At 39.6% G+C, this 18,023-nt stretch overlaps 1 protein-coding gene across 2 annotated transcripts in view; it reads right to left on the bottom strand.

The window, feature by feature from the left end:
* Positions 1–18,023, bottom strand: part of LOC111965393 (carboxy-terminal domain RNA polymerase II polypeptide A small phosphatase 2) — a 31,237-nt gene that overhangs the window by 4,485 nt on the left and 8,729 nt on the right. Inside the window, exons 2-4 of one of the 2 annotated variants that reach the window (XM_023989573.2) lie at positions 5,996–6,147; positions 3,837–3,872; positions 2,382–2,483 (exon numbers count right to left, since the gene is read on the bottom strand). In XM_023989573.2, coding sequence (XP_023845341.1) covers positions 2,382–2,483; positions 3,837–3,872; positions 5,996–6,147 — 290 coding nt within the window. The remainder of the gene's footprint in view (positions 1–2,381; positions 2,484–3,836; positions 3,873–5,995; positions 6,148–18,023) is intronic. The other variant, XM_023989582.2, reaches the window with a different exon arrangement.

Below are 18,023 nucleotides of genomic sequence, written 5' to 3'. Positions count from 1 at the left end.
AACTAGGCAAGTCAGTTAAGAACAAATTCTTATTTACAATGACGGCCTAGGAACAGTGCTTTGTTCAGGGGTAGAATGACAGATTATTACCTTGTCAGCTCGGGGATTCGATCTAGCAACCTTCCGGATACTGGCCCAACGCTCTAACCACTAGGCCACCAGTAAAAAAACACAATAACAAAGAACTTTCCCCGCGCCCGTTTATGTAAAAACAAATTGGGATGAGGCTGGGGAAATGTAACCACTCAAATTCATAAACAGTTATGGTTGCAAGGACTTACCATGTGATACAGCCTGGATTCGAACCAGGGACTGTAGTGACGCCTCTTGCACTGAGATGCAGTGCCTTAGACCGCTGCGTCCATGTGTGTGTGTTAACTATTTAACTGTACTAGAATGCTTAAAAGGCTGCAAAAATTGTAAATATCGGTTATCAGCATTATTGTTTTGGCAAGGTAAATATTGGATACCGGTATCGGCCAAAAAAGTAATTTTGTAAAATGTCGTTTTGTACAGGCCCCCCGTGGGAATCGAACCCACAACCCTGGCATTGCAAGTGCAATGCTCTACCAACTGAGCCACGAGATTACAACCTGTTGTTGCAAACAAGTGAAGTAAGAGTTACAGTTGAAATTGGAAGTTTACATACACCTTAGCCAGATACATTTAAACTCAGTTTTCAAAATTCCTGACATTTAATCTTAGTAAAAATTCCCTGTCTTAGGTCAGTTAGGATCACCACTATATTTTAAAAATGTGAAATGTCAGAATAATAGTAGAGAGAATGATTTATTTCAGATTTTATTCCGTTCATCACATTCCCAGTGGGTCAGAAGTTTACATACACTCAACTAGTGTTTGGTAGCATTGCCTTGAAATTGTTTAACTTGGGTCAAATGTTTCAGGTAGCCTTCCACAAGCTTCCCACAATAGGTTGGGTATATGTTGTCCCATTCCTCCTGAAGAGCTGGTGTAACTGAGTCAGGTTTGTAGGCCTCCTTGCTCACACACGTTTTTTCAGTTCTGCCCACAAATTTTCTATAGGATTGAGGTCAGGGCTTTGTGATGGCCACTCCAATACCTTGACTTTGTTGTCCTTAAGGCATTTTGTCACAACTTTGGAAGTATGCTTGGGGTCATTGTCCATTTAGAAGACCCATTTGCGACCAAGCTTTAACTTCCTGACTGATGTTGCTTCAATATATCCACATAATTTTCCTACCTCATGATGCCATCTATTTTGTGAAGTGCACCAGTCCCTCCTGCAGCAAAGCACCTCCACAACATGACTCTGCCACCCCCGTGCTTCACGGTTGGAATGGTGTTTTTCGGCTTGCAAAGCCTCTCCCTTTTCCCTCCAAACATAACGATGGTCATTATGGCCAAACAGTTCTATTTTTGTTTCATCAGACCAGAGGACATTTCTCCAAAAAGTACGATCTTAGTCCCCATGTGCAGTTGCAAACTGTAGTCTGGCTTTTTATGGTGGTTTTGGAGCAGTGGCGTCTTCCTTGCTGAGCGGCCTTTCAGGTTATGTCGATGTAGGACTCGTTTTACTGTGGATATAGATACTTTTGTATCGGTTTCCTCCAGAATCTTCACAAGGTCCTTTGCTGTTGTTCTGGGATTGATTTGCATTTTTCGCACCAAAGTCTGTTCATCTCTAGGAGACAGAACACTTCTCCATCCTGAGCGGTATGACGGCTGCGTGGTCCCATGGTGTTTATATTTGCATACTATTGTTTGTACAGATGAACGTGGTACCTTCAGGCATTTGGAAATTGCTCCCAAGGATGAACCAGACTTGTGGAGGTCTACAATTATTTTCTGAGGTCTTGGCTGATTTATTTTGCTTTTCACATGATGTCAAGCAGAGGCACTGAGTTTGAAGGTAGGCCTTGAAATACATCCACAGGTACACCTCCAATTGACTCAAACAAAGGCTAATTGACAATCAGAAGCTTCTAAAGCCATGACATAATTTTCTGGAATTTTCCAAGCTGTTTAAAGGCACAGTCAATTTAGTGTATGTACATTTCTGACCCACTGTTATTATGATACAGTGAATTATAAGTGAAATAATCTGTCTGTAAACAATCATTGGAAAAATTACTTCTGTCATGCACAAAGTAGATGTCCTAACCGACTTGCCAAAACTATAGTTTGCTTTCAAGAAATTTGTGGAGTGGTTGAAAAACGAGTTTTAATGACTCCAACCTAAGTGTATGTAAATTTCCGACTTCAACTGTATATACTGCATGATCATCTGCCCTGGCCTGCACAGGATCAAAACAACATATCTCGGAATTCTTCATATGTGGTGAGATAATAGGTCAAGGTTTTCCAATAGCACCGTTTCTTATTAAGTGTGTGTGTGTTACCTTGAAGGAGCTGTGCACCAGCGTTTCATCCAGGTCAATGACCACACAGATCTTGCCCTCATCCTCAGGGGTTACCTCTGGCAGTAGACTGGTCTCTGGGACCTGAAAGGTGCGGGACAGGGAGAAGGGTAGGGAGAGGAGTAGGACGGTAGAGGCAGGGTAGAGGTGTGGAGGTCAAAAAGGAACCACATTACCCAGCCTGCACCATTACATGTTGCACTCATCCTCCTCTCTTTTTCACATTACAGTGCACCAGCCTTGTAAGAATCGCATTGGCTATAAAAATCACATAAGTCCCAGTAAGTAAGTGGCCATTGTTGATTACAGTTTAGAAATACTTCTGTCCCACTGTTTAAAACCACTGTAAGTTGTTCATTCTTATATCTAGGATTCTTATGTTCAGAGTGCACTGTAGTAACATGTTTGGCCACCAGATTACACTTTTCCCTGTGTCGAACCTTCTCTTGCCCAGGGACCCTCTCCCAGGCAAACCGGCATGTCAGGGACACCATCACACGTTAGCAAGATAGTTTTTCTTGTCTTATCAGGTGAATGGTAAGGAGAAGTAATTAACATTTTTAAATTAATAGATTGTGAATAGTTTTTCATTATTTTGATCTCCCCACATTATAATTGGAAGAGGAAGTGTAAACTCTAACATAGCCTATTAGCTAGAAGGGTAACTCCAAAAACATTTTAGCTAAAAGCAGCTGTTTAGCTGGTAAAACAAAGGTAAGCAATGTGTTGGCAAAAATGTATGTCCAAGCCAAGAAAGCTTACCAGCTGTGTGCCGCACAGGTAGCCTATTCACGGGTGCTTTTTCAAAGCCTAGGGTAGATACTCCTGTGAGTGTAATTGGCTTCAATGAGTGTAACATGCTCAATATTAGGACTTATAAATAAAGTGGGCATTATTAGAAAGAAGATATTATCCTCTATTCTACTGTAGGTATGTAATTAAACATTTGTTTATTCTGTTAGCGATATTCATAAAAACATTGAAATAACAATAATTAAAAAATAATTTAAAAAAAACATTTTCTCAGACCCCCTGCAGTACCTGAATACCCATCACACCCCACACTTGATGACAGATTCCAGAGGGGATCCATCATCTAATAACCTGGGACTCTGGTACAATTCTATACAGGAATCACGTTCAATGTGAGTTTCAGAAAAATAACCTATGGCCCATCTACAATAAAAATTGAAAACACGTATCCTATTGCACAATGCRCTGTCCTGCAAAACTGAATTAATTTCCTTATCCATCCCAAATACAATAGCATTTAACAGCTGTGTATAACATGTCTGAAGATAATGGATCATAATAACAAAAAAACTGTCATAACAAACATTTGCCTGAGTGTCATCCCCAATGTGACAGTTTAATTTAACCCCTTTCAGTATAGTTCTAACTTCCACAAAAACCACAATGATATTGTCCTTTACGTACTTGAAACTGGTAGCGAAGGTTTTGAAGTAGATCAAGCTAAACAGAGAGATGAAAGACCATTAACTAGGTTCTAGAGTCAACTCCCACGCATCCATCCCAAACCCACCAACAGGGCTCAACACAAACATCTATTCTAGGCCTATATCCGTGACAGTTCTGAACTGTGCCTAGTAGAAGACAAACAAGCATTAGGCTACATATCAGCAACAAAGTATTTTATTAGCTTGAGGACAGGCCTAATACAGCCTAGCGTTGGGAGAAAAGTAGCTTAATTTCCGCAACCAAAATATTTTACTCTTCGGTCTAAATGTGCTGCCGTCTACAAGTTGCCTGCCTATCTATTCTAAACCTAGCCATGCTCTCTCGCTGAACACTTTTAACAGAAGAACAGCGAGGTCCACACGGTCGTGTTAATCTATGTTATATAGTCAAACATAACAGACAGGTGTTTTTTTTACTGACTGTTTGGTAAACAGTTGAAGCATCATCAGTCGAAGAGGGTGCTTAGTTAGCACAGGGGAGAGTTTAAGGTGTTAGCCTTAGTCTAAACAGCTCACATTTAAAAAGCCCATTGACCAGCATGTTAACTAAACCAGTGTCATCAATATAGGGTGTCCATCCACTATGCCCAGGGTGGGTGAAAACACACGAGAGGAAATTTCACTTCCTTATGTTATAAAATACATTTAACACGACAAATATGATTATCCATGTTCTGAATCATTCAGTGGCCTATTTATCGAACATTTCATTAACAGTGTACAAAAAGTCGGATTTCGTAACCTACTACATCCAATAATAAGCACCGAGCTCCTTTTGTGGATTTTACATGTTGTGATGGTAGTCTTCAAGTTGTTTTCGTGGGTTGCAAAAATGTAAATAAGTATGGCATGGGATGAATTAAATGTAAAAGGTTTGAAAATAAAAAGCTTGCAGTAAGCTCAGTGCTCGGTTGAAAATACTACATGTCTCAAAATCGATCTCTTTTACCTAAATTGTTTATATCCTGCAGATTCGAGATGAAAGATGACGAGTTTAATCATTCTCTCACAGCATCCAGCCTAGCTGACATGATGCTGTGCAATTTTCCTTACTTCTGACCACTCTTTCTCTGGCCTCCATTTAGTTGTCCATCTTACAAGGGCAAAAACTAACTTTTGAACCGATTATGATAAAGACATGAGGTTTGGACCATTGGTTTTCTTAGAGGATTATCTATACAATTAACATTTTACCCATGGTCAAAWTATGCGTTTTGTTTGGACACCCTACAATATATAGTAGTTCTAATAAATAAATAAATACAGGGGGAAGATCTGGGAAGCGTGGTAGTTTCAACTGTCGCATTTGAATAATTTAATTATATTTATTTATATCTACACCCTATTATCTTAGCCCAATTAAATTCAGAAGACTTAAGTGAACTGGGGATTGACTGAATTCTTGTGATGTTCATGAGCAGTCTAACATCTGAACATGGTGTGGGAACATGAGTAATTAAGCTAAGAGGAACTGTAATTCAGAATCACAGATATTAATCTGCAGGGTAATGACATGGGATGCGTCCCGAATGGCACCCTATTCCATAAAAAGTGCCTTAATTTTGACCAAAGCCCTGTGGGCCCTGGTAAAAAGTAGTGCACTACACAGAAAACAAGGTGACATTTGGGATGTAGTTATGTTTACCCACTGACCCAAATACAAGTGTTGTACTGTATGGATCAGCCCAGCTCTACTTTAGTTGGTAAATTACATTAATTGAGCCAAAGTGATTCATATCAGGCCACATTAGCCATTTAATATAGTAATTACATGGTTTATCTAGAGTACTGAACAGTGTGAAAACAGACAGAATAATACTGAATCTGAGGAAATAAGAATGTAGAGCATGAAGACCAATTTATCTGTCAGGGAGAAGTTATAAAATCTCCATCTAGCCTTTATTCTCCATTTACTCCGATTTATCTAACATGACATTTCATCAAATTTGCCACTTTTTAAGACCAATTCTGATGTAAATTGCATCACTACTTGCCATAGCCTCTTGGACAGAAGTTGGTCTACTACACTAATGCTAGGTTTTCCTATAAGCTACTCAGTGTACTCAACCAGCCCAACTTTCAGTTTGTCGGGGGGGGGGGGGGGCAGCTGTTTGTTACCTTGGCGATCGTCCCATTGTCCTCAGGAGGAAGTAAGGTATCCTGGGCAGGGGGTGGAGGCTGAGGGGCATCCTGTGCTCGGAGGCAACAGAAGAGCGCTTTGAAGATATTTCGGCTCCGAGGCTTCTTTGGGGAAGATTTGTTCACCTGGCCTAGGGAGAGAAGGAACAAAAACAATATCAACAAATGTGTAAATAAACTCACAGCAGGTGAAACCCATATGGGAATACCCACACCTAGAATATAAGTTACTGAGTGTTTTAATATGGGATAGAGAGAAGACACAAAAATGAAATGCTTTACCCCTAAACAGACTTCTCCGGGACTACTTTCATTTGCAATCATGAGTCTTCCAGTCAATCTCAATCACTAACTAACACCCACAACAAGTAGACCTACACTAACTGACACCCTAATTGGCACCAAACGTTTATGATGTCACCCTCTCTGATAACCATTTTAAACTGGGTGGTTCGAGTCCTGAATGCTGTTTGGCTGAAAGCCATGGTATATCATACCGTATACCATGGGTATGACAAAAGATGTATTTTTACTGCTCTAATTACACTGGTAACCAGTTTATAATAGCAATAAGGCCCCTCTGCTGTTTGTGGTATATTGCCAATATACCACAGCTAAGGGCTGTAATACAGGCACTCCGTGTTGCGTTGTGCATAAAAAACAGCCCGTAGCCATGGTATATTGGCCATATACCACACTCCCTCGGGCCTTATCGCTTAAGTATACCCTTAAGGCCGGTTTTCCAGACACCAATTAAGCCTAGTCCTGGAGTAACGGAGATTCTCCATTGGGCTTGTTTTTTATTCCAGGACTAGGCTTCATCTCCGACGGCCATTATATGTCTTCCATATCGCTCTCTAGAGGAGAATCCTGTTGTCACTAGAATATATCCTTCAGGCCTCCCTCCCTAGTCTTTACCAGGGCTGACAGATCAGAGCAGGCAGGAAACCGATCCTGCTCTCAGTGTGGGTCTATTTCTGCATGAGCTCAGTTCACAGGGTCAGAGGGAGTCGACTCCATTTACACACTCAGGCATCTGGGAGGCACGAGAGGAGGAAGTATAAAAAGTCACTGACTGACTGAGTCACAAAAAGCACCCTATTCCCTATGTAGTGGACTACGAGCCTTGGTCAAAAGTAGGGTCAGGACGCTACCAGTATCTCAACACTCGTTAATATCGTGGCAAGAAAACAAAACACGAAGCGCATTTAACTTTAGGAAAACAGCACTAATGTTGGAAAGAAACATGTTGTAGGGTTGAATAATTTCCAGTTATTTTACAAAATGTTCCATCCCGAGAATAAATCACTTTACTCCTGGGTAACCCAGTATTTCCGACCAAAACCAGAAATGTCATTCTAAAGCATATAAATATGTCTGGACTTGATTACAAATGTTGTAGGAATGAAAATTCAAGGCTGATGCACACTGAACCATACAGTAAAGATATTTTACGAGCTTAAGACATTTCATGAGCCCGAGCCCAAAAGGATTGTGCTGTTATTCAGCACATGGGTAGCACATGACACACTACAGAAAAACCCATAGATAAATGGAACAAGCTCCAGTAGGCTAATCATTTTGAGTGTGGACTGTATTAGGCCTACTGTACTGTATTAAAGTAGAATTACGCAACTCGATCAAACCATGAAGATGGAAGAGAACATGCAATACTGGTGCAGGACATGCGTCCTACAACGTTACAATTATAAGCTAGTTAATTTGATTTTAATTTAGAAATGTACAGTTTTATATTTAGTAGGCTGGCGCATATATATATTTTATAATATTTCCCCTAATGATGTGCGTATTACTCTCTCTCTTGTTGCTTCATCCTTCCTCACTTTCAACAGTTACAGTGCATTCGGGAAGTATTCAGACTCGTTGACTTTTTCCACACTTTGTTACGTTACAGCGTTATTCTAAGATTTATTTATTTTTTAATAAATTTACACACAATACCCCATAATAACAAAGCGAAAACAAGTTCAGAACTTTTTGCAAATATATTCAAAAACAGAAATATCTTATTTAGATAAGTATTCAGAACCTTTACTATGAGAGTTGAAATAGAGCTCAGGTACATCCTGTTTCCATTGATCATCCTTGAGATGTTTCTACAACTTGATTGCTGCTCGCCAGATTACAGTGGAAAAGGGGATGTTTGCAAATGTATGGAAGCATGCTAAACTGGGTCCTATCCCGAAATACAGCAAAGAACCCATTACTCCTGCCAATAGTCGACCAATTAGTCTACTCCCTTCATTCAGTAAGATATTGGAGGGTATTGTGAGTAGACAAATATGGGAGTACATGGAAAAGAATGATCTGATTACAGTCAATCAGCAAGCGTATCGCAAAACCCATTCCACTACTACTGCATTGGTTGACATGACTGACCAGTGGCTCAATGCTATGGATAATGGCARGTTTGTGGGTGTACTATTTTTAGATTTAGTAGCATTTGATTTAGTGGATTATTAAATAATTTACAAAATTATTGCATTATGTTTTTAAGAAGGTAGCATTGAATTGGGTACAGTCATATCTAACTGATAGGAAACAGTCCACCTATATCAATGGTTATTTTTCTTCCCCTCATGCTTTAAACTGTGGAATACCGCAGGGCAGCTGCCTTGGGCCACTTCTTTACTTAATATATACCAATGACCTTCCTTATGTCTTATCTGAAACTCAAGCTACTATATTTTCAGATGATACTACAATTTATACAGTAAGACAATCGGTTCAACAGGTACAGCAAGCTCTACAAGTAGATCTGAGAAATATCAGGGAGTGGGTTTGCTGTTACAAACTTGTTTTGAACACCAAGAAAACCAAGGTTATATTGGTCTGTTCCACCAGGAAAAGGCCAACACAGCATGGGATTAAATTAAATATGGGGGAGTACAAATTGAGGAAGTGGCAGAAACCAAACTACTAGGAGTGCAGCTAGACAACTGCTTATCAAGGTAGTCTCAAATAACTCAGAAATAGAAAAAAATAAATGCATGCATGATCAGAAGGATAGCTAAATATTTACAGAGAAAGATTCTTAAGCAAATAACCCAAGCATTAATTGAGAGTCATGTGAACTACTGTTCTGTGGTCTGGGGAAATGCATCAGCAAGTGAAATTAGGAGGCTGCAGATTGCACAGAACAAAGCAGCAAGGATTGTTTTAAGGTGGAGATATGGATCTTCTGTTGTAGTCATGTTTAATGCTCTTGGTTGGTCATCAATCAACAAGATAATTGAAAAAACAGCCAAACTCTATTCACAACTGTATTCAGTTGGTAAGAGACATACATTCAGTAAATACTAAGAATAGATTGTCCACCATCGATGTGTTATCCAGACAGAGAAGAGAAATACGCAAAATAACATTTCGATTTAGAGCAATAAAGAAATGTAATAATTTATCTGAGCAAACCAGAAACCTTCCAATATATAAATTCAAACAATACTTTAAAACCATTTAAATATAACACATAGGAAAGTTGTGCTGGACTACAGTAGACGAATAATCAATCTATCTTTTAGACAGAGTATTTATCTGGTCAATATGTCAGAGTATTTTGACTGTAACAGTGTGTTATATGTGAAAATGTCATTGTATATACATTTTATTTTAAGGACTCTTGGAAAATTAGTCCAAATGAGGACTAAAAGAGATCCTAATAAAATAAAATAAAATCACCTGTGGTAAATTCAATTGATTGGACATGAGTTGGAAAGGCACACACACCTGTCTATATAAAGGTCCCACACTTGACAGTGCATGTTAGAGCAAAAACCAGTGATCTGAACAAATTAAGGGAATTGTTCAAACACTGGCACATTCTAAGATCCGATGACAGTATCGGTAATGTGTTTTTGGGCCCTCCTCCCTTGATCGTATTCTCACGGGGCAGAATTCTCAGAGATCAATTGGTAAACTCTGATTTACCTCCCCAAAATATCCCTACACAACATCTATTTGTGCCTCTACTGGATGGAAACTATAAGTGTAATGGCTGCACTCAATGCAATGGCACTTACAAACGTAGATCCTTCAAAATACCCCTAAACAGGGAAACCGATCCCAATCAAAGGTGTTATCACGTGCTCCACTAAGGCAGTTATTTACCTTATAACTTCTCCTTGTGGTAAAAATTGTGGGTGAAAGAAAGCGCAAAATAAAAGCACGAATCTTGGAGCATCGTAGCACCCTTAGGTGCAAAAACTCGACTTACCCAGTTGCGGCCGACATTTTGGGAGTGAACCTATCAATTTTGTCCCTAAGTTATATCGGCATCAAACAACTCATCCTCCCTAGGAGAGGGGGTGACCTGAACAATTTATTGTTAAAACGAGAGGCTGCCTGGATCTTTAATTTAAAGACCCTTGCTCCCTTCGGTCTCAACGTAGACTTTGATTTGAACATTCTTGTGGTTTTGCTATTCATTGTAAATGTTTGTAGGCCTATATAGCCAAATTGTATCTATGATCGTGTGCTATCATTCATGATTTTTTGTGTGTTCTTTTTATATTTGAGCATGAACCAATATTCAGGCCACACCCAGCAATGATTACAGACACCTGTGTGTGTCCTTTGACACTATATAAACTAGTGACTCGCAGTTTGTCATTGTACCCTGATGAAGACCGCTTGTCTGTCGAAACGTTGGATATTAGGTTATTCAATTATTGCATCTGACCTAGAGTGTGCGGCTCTCCTTTTCTTTTTAAAGAGCAAAGCCATGAGGTCGAAGGAATTGTCTGTAGAGGTCCGAGACAAGATTGTGTTGAGGCACAGATCTGGGGAAGGGTACCTAAACAATTCTGTAGCATTGAAGGTCCCCAAGAACACAGTGTCCTCCATAATTCTTAAATGGAAGAAGTTTGGAACCACCAAGACTCTTCCTAGAGCTGGCCGCCTGGCCAAACTGAGCAATCGGGGAAGAAGGGCCTTGGTCAGGGAGGTGACCAAGAACCCAATGCTCACTCTGACAGAGCTCCAGAGTTCCTCTGTGGAGATGGGAGAACCTTCTAGAAGGACAGCCCTCTCTGCAGCACTCCACCAATCAGGCCTTTACAGTAGAGTGGCCAGATAGAAGCCACTCCTCAGTAAAAGGCACATGACAGCCCACTTGGATTTTGCCAAAGGGCACCTAAAGGACTCTCAGACCATAATAAACAAGATTCTCTGGTCTGAACCAGGTTTGAATTCTTTGGCCTGAATGCCAAGCATCACGTCTAGAGGTCATTAGGGACGATTTCAAGTCTTCATAACAATCGGAAATCGATTAGTTTTTTTTTGTTTTTTACACCTTTATTTAATCTTTATTTAACTTGGCAAGTCAGTTAAGAACACATTCTTATTTACAATGACTGCCTAGGAACGGTGGGTTAACTGCCTCGTTGAGGGGCAGAACGACAGATTTTTACCTTGTCAGCTCGGGGGATTCAATCTTGCAACCTTACAGTTAACTAGTCCAACGCTCTAACCACCTGATAACATTGCACTCCACGAGGAGCCTGCCTGTTACGCGAATGCAGTAGAAGCCAAGGTAAGTTGCTAGCTAGCATTAAACTTATCTTATAAAAAACAATCAATCAATCATAATCACTAGGTAACTACACATGGTTGATGATATTACTAGTTTATCTAGCGTGTCCTGCGTTGCATATAATCGATACGGTGCGTATCGTTGCTGCAATGTGTACCTAACCATAAACATCAATGCCTTTCTTAAAATCAATACACAGAAGTATATATTTTTAAACCTGCATATTTAGCTAAAAGAAATCCAGGTTAGCAGGCAATATTAACCAGGTGAAATTGTGTCACTTCTCTTGCGTTCATTGCACGCAGAGGCAGTGTATATGCAACAGTTTGGGCCGCCTAATTTGCCAGAATTGTACATAATTATGACATAACATTGAAAGTTGTGCAATGTAACAGGAATATGTAGACTTATGGACGCCACCCGTTAGATAAAATACGGAACGGTTCCGTATTTCACTGAAAGAATAAACGTCTTGTTTTCGAGATGATAGTTTCCGGATTCAACCATATTAACTTCTCTAGGATAGGGGGCAGCATTTTCACTTTGGATGAACTAGGATTCCTGGGAGTGCATTCTGATGAAGATCATCAAAGGTAAGGGAATATTTATGATGTAATTTCGTATTTCTGTTGACTCCAACATGGCGGAGAAATGTTGTTTATATCTGAGCGCCGTCTCAGCTTATTGCATGGTTTGCTTTTTCCGTAAAGTTTTTTTGAAATCTGACACAGAGGTTGCATTAGGAACAAGTGTATCTTTAATTATATGTAAAACATGTATCTTATATCAAAGTTTATGATGAGTATTTCTGTTATTTGATGTGGCTCGCTGCAATTTCTCTGGATATTTTGGAGGCATTTCTGAACATGGCGCCAATGTAAACTGAGATTTGTGGATATAAATATGCACATTATCGAACAGAACATACATGTATTGTGTAACATGATGTCCTATGAGTGTCATCTGATGAAGATCATCAAAGGTTAGTGATTCATTTTATCTCTATTTCTGCTTTTTTTGACTCCTATCTTTGGCTGGGAAAATGGCTGTGTTTTTCTGTGGCTATGTACTGACCTAACATAATCGTTTGCTGTGCTTTCGCCGTAAATCCTTTTTGAAATCAGACATGTTGGCTGGATTCACAACATGTGTAGCTTTAATTTGGTGTCTTTCATGTGTGATTTCATGAAAGTTTGATTTTTATAGTAGTTTATTTTAATTTGGCGCGCTGCATTTTTACTGGCTTTTGGCCAGGTGGGACGTTAGCGTCCCACATATCCCAGAGAAGTTAATGACCTAAGGCTCGTATTTCTGTGTGTTATTATGTTATAACTAAGTCTATGATTTGATAGAGCATTCTGACTGAGTGGTGGTAGGCAGCAGCAGGCTCGTAAGCATTCATTCAAACAGCACTTTCATGTGTTTTGCCAAAAGCTCTTCGCTGTGCTTCAAGCCTATCAACTCCCGAGATTAGGCTGGTGTAACCGATGTGAAATGGCTAGCTAGTTAGCGGGGTGCGCTAATAGCGTTTCAAACGCCACTCGCTCTGAGACTTGGAGTAGTTATTCCCCTTGCTCTGCATGGGTAACGCTGCTTCGAGAGTGGCTGTTGTCGTTGTGTTCCTGGTTCGAGCCCAGGTAGGAGCGAGGAGAGGGATGGAAGCTATACTGTTACACTGGCAATACTAAAGTGCCTATAAGAACATCCAATAGTCAAAGGTTAATGAAATACAAATGGTATAGAGAGAAATAGTCCTATAATTCTTATAATAACTACAACCTAAAACTTCTTACCTGGGAATATTGAAGACTCATGTTAAAAGGAACCACCAGCTTTCATATGTTCTCATGTTCTGAGCAAGGAACTTAAACGTTAGCTTTCTTACATGGCACATATTGCACTTTTACTTTCTTCTCAAACACTTTTTTTTGTTGCATTATTTAAACCAAATTGAACATGTTTCCTTATTTATTTGAGGCTAAATTGATTTTATTGATGTATTATATTAAGTTAAAATAAGTATTGTTGTAATTGTCATTATTACAAATAAATACAATTAAAAAAATCTAAATTAAATCAAAATAAAATAAATGTATTAATTAAAATAAAAATACAAAAAATACAAAATACAAAAAATAAATAAATAAATCGGCATCGGCTTTTTTTGGTCCCCCAATAAATCGGTATCGGCATTGAAAAATCCTAATCGGTCGACCTCTAATCACGTCTGGAGAAAACCTGGCACCATCCCTACGGTGAAGCATGGTGGTGGCAGCATCATGCTGTGGGGATGTTTTTCAGCGGCAGGATCTGGAAGACTAGTCAGGATCGAGGGAAAGATGAACAGAGGAAAGTACAGAGAGATCCTTGATGAAAACCTGCTCCAGAGCGCTCAGGACCTCATACTGGGGTGAAGGTTTACCTTTCAACAGGACAACGACCATAAGCATACAGCCAAGACCACGCAGGAGTGGCTTCGGGACAAGTCTCTGAATGTCCATGAGTGGCCTAGCCAGAACCTGGATTTAACCCTATCGAACATCTCTGGAGACCTGAAAATAGCTGTGCAGCATCGCTCCCCATCCAACCTGACAGAGCTTGAGAGGATCTGCAGAGAAGAATGGGAGAAACTCCCCAAATACACGTGTGCCAAGCTTGTAGCGTCATACCCAGGAAGACTCGAGGCTGTAATCCATGGTGTTCATAGAAATTATGTATTATAATTGACAGTTCGTGCTGTTATCCCAGGAAAAGGGAGTGAGTTTGTTAAACTAGGCAAGTCAGTTGAGAACAAATTCTTATTTACAATGACGGCCTAGGAACAGTGGGTTAACTGCCTTGTTCAGGTGCAGACCGACAGAATTTTACCTTGTCAGCTCAGGGATTCGATCTAGCAACCTTTCGGTCAAGCAAACAACGCTCTAACCACTAGGCTACCTGCCGCCCCAGGAAAATCTCAGTAACTCGGTTCCCTCTATTCAACCCTATTATGTTGTATTTATTTTCCAAGCTATAGCACACACAAATTTAGATACAGCAGGTTTTTAAAGGACCAGAGTTTGGTCTGCTTCATGTTTTCAGTTTTACCATGGAAGAAAATATTGCGATACTGGTGTCGTCTTAGCCCTAGTCAAAAGTAGTGCACTACATAGGGAATAGGGTGCCGTTTGGGACACATTTGCTGACTCAAGAGAAGGCTACAACCAACAAGCGCTGACAAACATTTAATGACAGTAAATGTCTATTATCAGACAAATGCCAGCATTGCTATTAATAGTGATTTGGCACCAAAAACATTTTAGCAACAAAAATAACAGGCTAGAATTGAAGAGTCTGTTGGAGTACGCCAGCTCTCTGGTACTCAGGTACTCTTTGAAAAAATATTTTGGTTATTGAACTGCAGTAAGTGAAGTGGATTTACACCAGGTAATGGAATTGCAGTAACGGAATTTCATCATGGGTCCCTGATCTGAACTACACGGAAATGCATAATTATGGATATGAATGTCATTCTCTTCATGGTGATGTATCCTAAATAGGTACACAAAAAGGTATAAATATGCAACATCTCCTTTGCATATTTGGATATTATTCTACACAATGGCTATTATTTTAATGAACTCTGCCCCCAAACTGAACTCCACTGTACTATGTCCCTTATTTCCTTCATACATGTACATATCTACCTCAGATTAGTTCAATAAAAGGTAAAATAAATAAAATAAAAGTACCCCTGCACATCGACTCAGTACTGGTACCCCGTGTATATAGCCAAGTTATCATTAAAATTGGTGTATTTATTCTTCATGATATTCTATTTCTATTATTTCCCCTTTTTCTCTCGGCATTGATGCATTTCACTGTTAGTCTACAGCTGTTGTTATGAAACATGTGACAAATAAAAATTTGATTTACTCTAGTTTTCTTTACTGTCCAAACTTGTGAATACAACTGTGGTTTGTGACTACTATGATTTCCCAATGTAGCCAATTCAATTGCATAAATTCCATGTACAATTTTCCAGAATTTACATAGCCGATTTGGTAACAGATTTGGATTTTAATTACTTAATGATTCATGAAGAAAATTGATAACTGTAAACACACTACAAGTAATCGATAGGTCTGCCTTTACTTGTTAATTCCGTGAACTATCGTTCCTCATGAAGGAGAAAAATTTGAAAAGATCTTAAAGATATGGGTTTTTGGTAACGGAATTTCAAGGCACAAGACAATGTTTCTAAAACTTGCATATAAGTTTTGATATTAGTTGGCTGTGTTTTGATGCATTTCTAATAATGTTTTAAGACTTATTCTGGTAGATGTTTTCTAAGATCCCCTTTCCATCTTTTTGACCAGAAATCAAAGCCTTTGATTTTTCAACATTTTTATGATGCAAAATGTTTGAAAAATGTATGCCTTCAATTTCTCAAAAATATAGACTTAATGTTGGTGCTCATGAGTCCTTTTAAATGTAAATGACCTTACTCAACATCCTCCATCCTGGATAAGGTGAACACACACACTTTGATGTAAATGTGAAGGGGTGCAAGAGTGGGCCTCTCAATTAACAGAACTAAATGCTTACAGGGCTCTTCAACGCGACCATGTTACTCGCATTTGCGGCAAAATACGTAGCCGTGCAAACATATATATTTTTTTAAGTACAAAAACAAAACTGATAATTGTTGCAATGATTACTTCACTCTACTGCAGCCCCTGAATGCCATGGACAATACACTGACCACAGATTCTTGACAGTCATTTTGCACCACTACTACTACTACTACTACTACAAAAAAAATAAAAAATCAGCGCTCACGTGCTCCTTGAAAAAAGTACGTAACCTTAACATGACACAGGCCATTTTTTGTCAATACTTTTGCCATCCTTTATTGTAAGTATTTCCTGTTCCCTCTGCCCTGTTCAGGTTAACCCCTTGAGGTTGGGTTGCCGTACCAAGCCGTGATGCAGCCAGTCAAGATGCTCTCAATGGTGCAGCTGTAGAACTGTGAGGATCTGAGGGCCCGGGGGGGGTCATAACATTTTGGGTGGGTGTGGACCATGTTAAAGGTCACACACAGTCATACTATTTCCCAAGTAAAAATAGCCTTAAAACATCACCCACTACATTTTTTTACACTATTATAATGCTCTGAATTTAAAATAGAAATGTGACCTCTCATCTCCAACTATCAGGAAGCCTGAAAGAACAAGCTGAGTGGGTGGGGAGCTTATATTCATGAGCTTGCCCTTGAGGTCATTGCCAGGTAACAAGGTAAACAATGGGGCACATGTCATTCCAAGCCTATATAGTATGTCTCAAACCATTCTCTCAGCAAAATGCTCTCATGGTCAACAGAGTTGATCATGGACTGTTGGATATCAGACAAACAGGAATTACACTTCTATTGCTTTGTAACCAATAACAGAATGGTTCACTGATACATTTCACAAGAATTAGGAAAGCCTGAGTAACAAGGGAATGTACATGAAAACAGGATACAATAAATGTACTAGACAAATTATCGTGCATCTGCATTATAAGTGACAATATGTTCAGAATTGTACACATTGATCAGATGTTTATTTGATAATTTACAACTGGCCAGCATAGCCAAAACATTAAACAACATGAACACTCATTATAAATAAAGTTGAGAAATAATGGTGAGATATTTCACATTTTTTTAAATCTTAGAGCCATAAGCCTAATATATAGGCACCTGGCTGCCCTACAGTGTGCAGCACATATTGATTTGTACATTTTGTAGCACTCATCTCCCATTCAATGAAAAAAATACTAACAAAATGTGATATATCATGTAAAAGTGAATTACAACCAACTACAAATATTGATGGGGAGGAGAGCGGGAGAGGAGGACTCATGTACCCTGCTTCCATCATCCACTTGACTTCAGTCACCCAAGACTGTAGCGGAAGGAAAATGCAGCTATGGCCTCCTTATCAGGCCTCTCACACTGAGCAGACAGGGGTCCTGGGATGGACAGCTCACACAGCCTCCATCCACATGGCACTGGATCAAGGATGACCTCGTTGAAGAGGAGATTCAGGAGCCGGTCTATGTAGCCTGTAACGTTTTTGAAAAGGAATTAAGAATATATAAATATATGGACGAGGAATGTCAGAGTGGCAAAGACTACAATACAGTAGATAGTATATACACATATGAGATGAGTAATCCAAGACATGTAAACATTAAAGTGGCCAATGATTTCAAGTCTGTAGGTAGGCAGCAGTCTGATGGCCTTGAGATTGAAAAACAGCTTCTGTCTCTCGGTCCCTGCTTTGATGCACCTGTACTGACCTCGCCTTCCGGATGATAGAGGGGTGAACAAGCCTTGGCTCAGGTGGTTGTTGTACTTGATCTTTTTGGCCTTCCTGTGACATCGGGTGCTGTTGGTGTCCTGGAGGGCAGGTAGTTTGCCCTCGGTGA

The sequence above is a fragment of the Salvelinus sp. IW2-2015 genome, linkage group LG1, assembly GCF_002910315.2.
Source record: "Salvelinus sp. IW2-2015 linkage group LG1, ASM291031v2, whole genome shotgun sequence".
NCBI lineage: Eukaryota > Metazoa > Chordata > Actinopteri > Salmoniformes > Salmonidae > Salvelinus > Salvelinus sp. IW2-2015.
This window is presented reverse-complemented; position numbering and strand designations above follow the sequence as displayed.